Genomic DNA, 7,161 nt, shown 5'->3' with positions numbered 1-7,161 from the left:
GCGATCAGAAAATACATATGATGGAAAGTGGGTGTTAATGTATTAAGGCATCAATTCTTAAAAGTAACCAAGTAGGAACTTGTGATAGTTGTGATTTTGTGTGGTTCTTTGTTTATGTGTATTCCTTCCAAGTCTGACTCCCTAGTGTGTATAGGGAGTGATGGCTAGACGGAATGATCATGCGATAGCTGATGCCCTTCAAGCCTTAGCTCAAGCTATGGGGAATCCAAACAGGGGAGAAGCTGGTGGAGTTGGTGAGTACAAAGGGTTAGACCGCTTCCAATGAAACAACCCTCCTTCATTCAATGGAGGATACAACCCTGATGGTGCTTAGAGGGAAATTGAGAAAATTTTCCGAGTTATGGCATGTCTGGAGGGGCAAAAGGTTTCATTTTGTACACATACTTTAGTGGAAGAAGCTGAGTATTGGTGGGAGAATACTCGCCAATGCCTAGAGGCTGAAGGTCAAGATGTGACCTGGGATGTCTTCAAGAGGGTATTTTTGGAGAAATAATTTCCCGAGGATGTTAGGAACGAGAAGGAGATGGAGTTCTTGGAGCTCAAGTAAGGAAACATGATTGTGGCTGAATATGCAGCCAAGTTTGAGGAGCTGGTAAGGTACTTTCCCTATTATCAAGGGAGAGATGGTGAAAGCTCCAAGTGTGTAAAGTTTCTGAATGGCTTACGACTTGAAGTGAAACAAGCTGTGAATTACCAAGGTGTTCGTCAGTTCCCACTTTTGGTTAATATATGTCGGATTTCGGATGAAGACTCCCGAGACAGGGCAACCTATTATAGGAGTACAGGTCCAATAAGGGACAAAAAGAATGGGCCTCAACATCGGGGAAAACCATACTCGAACCCTCCTAAGCAATATGGTAACCGTCATGACAATCAGACGACTGTTGCTAGGGGAATTGCAGGTGGTAGTGGTAGCAAACCCAATACTTTCCCCACTCAAATCACTTGCTACAGATGTAAGAAGCCAGGGCATATCTCCTCAAATTTCCCTGATAAAGGCATAACATGTTTTAATTGTAGACAAAAAAGGCATTTTTAGAGAGATTGTCCACATCCCAAGAGGGAGAAAAATGGTGGGGGCCTGAATGACCAAACTGGACATCCAAAAGACACTGGAAGAGTCTTTACCCTTAACGGTGCTGAAGCTTCGAAATCCAAGGATCTAATCCAAGGTGAATGTTTCATAAATGGAATTCCTTTACTTGTGTTGTTTGATTCCGGTGCAACCCATTCTTTTATATCCTATTCATGTGTAGAGAAAAGTAAGCTTTTTGTGTCTTCTTTAAATAAAAATCTGATTGTAGAAATCCCAACTAGTGGTTCTGTGTTAACCTCTGATGTGTGTATGGACTGTCTTGTGGAAATTTCTGGTAGAACATTCTTGATTGATTTGATTTGTTTGCCTTTGAGCCAGATTGAAGTTATTCTTGGTATGGACTGGTTATCTTCCAACCATGTCTTGTTAAACTATTTTGATAAAACTGTGGCGTTTGATGATTCTAGAGGGAGTAAGGATATGATGTTTATCTCTGCCAACCAAGTTAAGACATCTTTAAAAGAAGATGCTCAAGTGTACTTGATCTTGTCTAGCCTGAAAACAAAAACAATGATTTCCATGTGTGACCTCCCTGTTGTCAGAGAGTTTCCTGAAGTGTTTCCTGAGGATATATATGGTCTGCCGCCTGAGAGAGATAAAGTTTTCCATAGACCTAGTACCTGGTGCTGGGCCCATATCCATAGCCCCTTATAGGATGTCTCCTATAGAGTTAGCCGAGCTTAAGAAACAGTTAGAGGAGTTGTTGGAGAAGCAGTTTGTGAGACCTAGTGTGTCTCCATGGGGAGCACTAGTGTTGTTAGTGAAGAAGAAAGATGGGACCATGAGGTTGTGCGTAGACTACCGCCAGTTGAATAAAATGACGGTTAAGAATATGTACCCTTTGCCTAGAATGGATGACCTTATGGACCAATTGGTAGGAGCTTGTGTGTTCAGTAAGATAGACCTTAGGTCAGGTTACCATCAGATTCAAGTGAAGTCTGAGGACATACCTAAGACTACTTTTAGAACCCGTTATGGTCACTATGAGTATCTAGTCATGCCCTTTGGTGTGACTAATTCTCCAGGTGTGTTTATGGACTACACGAATAGAGTCTTTCACCCTTACCTTGATAGTTTTGTGGTGGTATTCATAGATGATATTTTAGTATACTCTAAGACTAGATAGGAACATGAAGAACATTGAGGATTGTGTTGCATACCCTTAGGGACCGACAACTCTATGCTAAGTTGTCCAAGTGTGAGTTTTGGTTAGAGAAAGTTAGTTTCCTAGGGCATGTGATATCTCAAGGGGGCATAATTGTAGATCCATCTAAGATAGAAGTTGTCCTTGAGTGGGAGAGTCCTAAATCTGTTTTTGAGATTAGGAGTTTTCTGGGTTTGGCAGGATACTACCGGAGATTCATAGAAGGTTTCTCCAAGTTAGCTTTTCCTTTGACTAAACTGACTCATAAGGGTCAAGCTTTTGTGTCGGACACCCAGTGTGAGCATTGTTTTCAGACCCTTAAGGAAAGATTGACGACCGCTCCAGTGTTAGTTCTGCCTAACCCGAGAGAACCCTTTGAGGTGTATTGTGATGCATCAAAGATGGGTTTAGGAGGAGTGTTGATGCAAAATGGCCAAGTAGTGGCCTATGCTTCTAGACAACTCAATACTCATGAGAGGAATTATCCCACTCATGACCTGGAGTTAGCTGCTGTGGTTTTTGCCCTTAAGATGTGGAGCCATTACTTGTTTGGCTCCAAGTTTGATGTGTTTAGTGATCATAAGAGCCTTAAGTACTTGTTTAGTTAGAAAGAGCTGAACATGCGTCAAAGGAGATGGTTAGAGTTTCTTAAAGATTATGATTTTGAGCTTAATACCATCCCGGCAAAGCCAATGTAGTGGCTGACGCCTTGAGTAGGAAATCCTTTCATATATCGGCCTTGATGGTTAGAGAGATGGATCTCCTAGAACAGTTTAGAGACCATAGCCTTGCATGTGAGGTTACTCCTAATAGTGTGAGATTAGGAACTTTGAGGATCACTAGTGAGTTACTAGGAGATATCAAGGAGGGCCAGAAGATTGATCCTTTTATGAGGACCTAGTTAGAAGCTATAGAGTCAGGAAGAGATAGTAGTTTCAAGGTTGGATCGAATGGAGTCTTAAGACTTCAAGATAGGATTTGTGTTCCCAATGTGCCTGAACTTAGGAAGATGATCCTAGAGGAAGGACATGGGAGTAACTTGAGCATACATCCTGGTGCTACCATGATGTATCAAGATTTGAAGATGATGTTTTGGTGGCCCAACATGAAGAGAGAGGTTATTGAGTTTATGTATGCATGTTTAGTCTGTCAGAAGGCTAAGATAGAACACCAGAGACCTTCCGGGAAGTTACAACCCTTAGAGATACCCCAGTGGAAGTGGGACAGTATTTCTATGGATTTTGTTGTGGGACTACCTAGAACCCCCAAAGGTTTTGATTCTATCTGGGTTATTGTTGACAGGTTGACCAACTCTACTCACTTTGTTCCGATTAATATCAGATTTTCCTTGGAAAGGTTGACCTCTCTGTATATTGGTGAGATTGTCAGATTACATGGTGTGCCATCTAGCATAGTGTCTAATAGAGATCCTAGGTTTACCTCTAGATTTTGGGTGAGCCTGAACAAAGCGTTGGGAACCAAGCTTAGACTAAGTTCAGCCTACCATCCTAAGACTGATGGCCAAACTGAACGGACCATTCAATCATTGGAGGACCTTTTAAGGGCGTGTGTCTTGGAGCAGAAAGGAAGTTAGGAGAGTTTCCTACCATTGATAGAGTTCACTTACAACAACAGTTTTCACTCTACCATTGGCATGGCTCCCTATGAAGCTTTATATGGTAGAAGGTGTAGGACACCTCTATGTTGGCTAGAGCACGGAGAAGCCCTCACCTTAGGACCTGAAGTGGTACAGCAAACCACCGAGAAGGTGAAGTTGATCCAAGAAAGGATGAGGACTGCTCAGAGTAGACAGAAAAGTTATCAGGATAAGAGGAGGAAAGATTTGGAATTCGAGGTTGGTGATCATGTATTCTTGAGAGTCACTCCGTGGACTGGGGTTGATCGAGCATTGAAATCTTGAAAACTTACACCTCGCTTTATCGGTCCTTTCCAAATTCTTAAGAGAGTTGGCCCTGTGGCATACCAAATTGCATTACCCCCATCACTTTCTAATCTTCACAATGTCTTTCATGTGTCTCAACTCCGTAAGTATATCCATGATCCATCTCATATGGTCGAATTGGATGACGTGCAAGTAAGAGAGAACTTGACATATGAAACATTGCCTTTGAGGATCGAGGATAGACGAACAAAGCACCTAAGAGGGAAGGAGATTCCATTGGTCAAGGTGATCTGGGGAGGTACATGAGGAGAAGTTACCACGTGGGAATTAGAGAGTCAGATGCAAGCCACCTATCCATCTTTTTTTGAGTAAGGTAATCCCGCTAAGCGATAAAGGCGCGCTAAGTGCAATTCTAACCGAGGGGAATTGCGTTGAGCGGCCCAAAGCTGCGCTAAGCCCAACTCCAGCTGAGAGGAAGTGCGCTGAGCGCCCAGAAGGCCAGCTAAGCGAAAGTTGCAGGTTATAAATACGCCCTTAGCGTGAAAAACACAATTTTCACTCTCTTCTTCCCCCAAAAATGTCCCCCAAACCCTAAAACCTTATTTTCCACCACCCAAGACCACCAGTGGCCGCCGTGAGCCGCCGTTGCTTGCCGTTGAACCCCCACACCAAGAGGAGCACTTTAATAGGAGCTGTCGCAACGTGCCCTTTTACGGGCGAGCGAAGGTGAGGCTCACGAGTGCGCTTTCCAAAGGAGGAAAGATGCGCGGAGTCGCCACCAACATTTATTTGTGGAAAACTTCGGAAAAACCGAAGGAAACCGGTCAAAATGAAAATTCTAAGTTCGGGAGTTGTATTTACGTTTGAGGAAGGTATTAGCACCTCTCACGTTTGTCTCAAAGGACAACAGCCTATTTTTTAGAATTGTGGAAATTGTGTTACCTTAACTTTTATTTCTTTTTGTTTTTTGAGGTCGACAAAAGCGGGGCTCTTGCTCCTACGTACCCTCCATCGAAGAGGAAATCAGACCTACGTAGTTCCTTTTATGCGTGACTCAAGTGATTCTTTTTACTTGAAGGGTGATCATTTTAAGGCGTTGGACCTTAAAAATGATCCATTTTACTTGGTGAGAAACTGAAATGATAAATTTTCAAAACCCTATTTTTTGTGGACGAGCTTGACTAGGCGAGTTGATTTTAGCCTTAGTTTCACTTTAGTTATTAGTCAATTCAATTAAGAATGAGAAATCCCAAAGAGAAAACGTCCGATTGATTTTTCTCTTTATTTTACTAAAAGGTATTTTTTTTATTATTATATTATTATTTTACCTCTTTTTTGATTTCCAACGTGGTTACGACACGACCGAACGGTCGGAACTCATTTTAACCAAAATTAACGGATGATACAGTTCAAACGATCGGTGGAAATTTATTTTATTTTTAGATTAGGCGAGAAATGACTTAAATAAATGACTTAAGCACGTCAAAAGGGGGTATAGAAAGCGAATGAAAATGAGAATAAAAATACATGAAACAAAATGTGGACCATCACGGGTACATAGAATGAATTGAAAAGCTCGGTTTGAGGTACTTACCCGTTGAAGACTGAAGAAAACGAAGAACGAACAATGAATGTTGAAGAACGGTCGAGAATCTTCGCGTAATTACTCACGAAAACGTTACGGAAATGTTACGGAAGCGCCTCGACTTGGATTTTCTTCACGGAAACAATTTTCCTCAGCAATTTCGAGAGAATAAGAAGTGCCAAGAAGGCTGAACCCCTTTTCCCTTCACTCCTCCCCCTATTTATAGCAAAATAGGGGAGGAGCTTGCCACCCAGCTCGCCCAGGCGAGCAAGGTTGCTTCCTCCAGAAGCAACAGCCTTCTAGAGGAAGAATCTGGAAGGCCCAAGTGGGCCTGATTTCTATTTGTACCCCCCTTTTTACTAAATGCACCCCCCTTCTACTTTTTTTTGGTAATTCTTTTTCTGTAACGTTACGAAACTTTACGAATTTCGTAACGATACTTATTTTCCTTCTGCAAGGTTACGAATCCTTATGGATTATGTATTTACTCTTTTTTAGCTTTCGAAGAAGTTACGAAAACTCGCGGATTGCGAAAAACACCTCCTTTCGATTTCCGTCACATTACGGAATTTTCACGGATCGCGTAAGTCTGCTTCCTTTTGATTTTCGACACGTCTCGGGAACTCACATATTGTGCAACAAAGGGTGCCAAATATCTCGAAGCGGCCAATCAAAGGTTGTATATCATCAAATTATAATCCCTGGACGAAATTAGGGTATGACAGTTGCCCCTCTTTACTTACCTCTCATCGGAGATAAGAGGAAAGCAAAGATAAGACACTGATTTCATCGATCCCACCCTTTCCGTGATGACGATTCTCGTCTCTACTCCTTCTTTTTTGCTGTACAACACAAAAAAAAATACAAACAACAACAAGAACAACGAATATAATATACATATACACATATACACATGTTTGGCGAAGGAACCGATCCGGAAATCAACAGAAGAACATATTTCCCAAGTCACCAGAGGCTCCGCGCTTGATAATGGAGGACACATGAACAGCGCTAGGCAATGACATTCATGGGGCTCCGAAAAAGGTGGAGAATGGAGGATTGCACTTGAGGGTCCACACTTAGGCAATCATGAAAGATAGCTCCAAACTCGAAGGTGTAGGACACATGAACAGCGCTAGGCAATGACATTCATGGGTCTCCGAAAAAGGTGGAGAATGGAGGGTTTCCTTGAGGGACCACACTTAGGCAATCATGAAGCATAGCTCCAAACTCGAAGGTGGAGGACACATGAACAGCGCTAGGCAATGACATTCATGGGGCTCCGAAAAAAAAAAGGGAGAATGGAGGATTGCACTTGAGGGTCCACACTTAGGCAATCATGAAACATAGCTCCAAACACGAAGGTGGAGGACACATGAACAGCGCTAGGCAATGACATTCATAGGGCTCCG

The 7,161-nt window shown here is 42.4% G+C and overlaps 1 protein-coding gene across 1 annotated transcript; it reads left to right on the top strand.

The window, feature by feature from the left end:
* The first annotated feature begins 574 nt into the window (after positions 1-574).
* On the top strand, positions 575-1,771 carry LOC112998711 (uncharacterized). Its single transcript, XM_026124836.1, has 2 exons — positions 575-1,019; positions 1,326-1,771. The coding sequence occupies exons 1-2, from the start codon at positions 575-577 to the stop codon at positions 1,769-1,771; spliced, it is 891 nt and encodes a 296-aa protein (XP_025980621.1).
* The last annotated feature ends 5,390 nt before the right edge of the window (positions 1,772-7,161 follow it).

Source organism: Glycine max, chromosome 13 (genome assembly GCF_000004515.6).
Source record: "Glycine max cultivar Williams 82 chromosome 13, Glycine_max_v4.0, whole genome shotgun sequence".
Classification (NCBI taxonomy): Eukaryota; Viridiplantae; Streptophyta; class Magnoliopsida; order Fabales; family Fabaceae; genus Glycine; species Glycine max.
Note: the sequence above shows the minus strand (reverse complement) of the source record. Positions and strands in the feature narration are given on the sequence as shown.

Bases quoted from the DNA above. Each gene is read 5' to 3' on its own strand.
- LOC112998711 (XM_026124836.1), top strand. From the start codon at position 575: ATGATTGTGGCTGAATATGCAGCCAAGTTTGAGGAGCTGGTAAGGTAC. The intron at 1,020-1,325 runs GCATAACATGTT...ATCTGATTGTAG, and splicing joins CTCAAATTTCCCTGATAAAG to AAATCCCAACTAGTGGTTCT.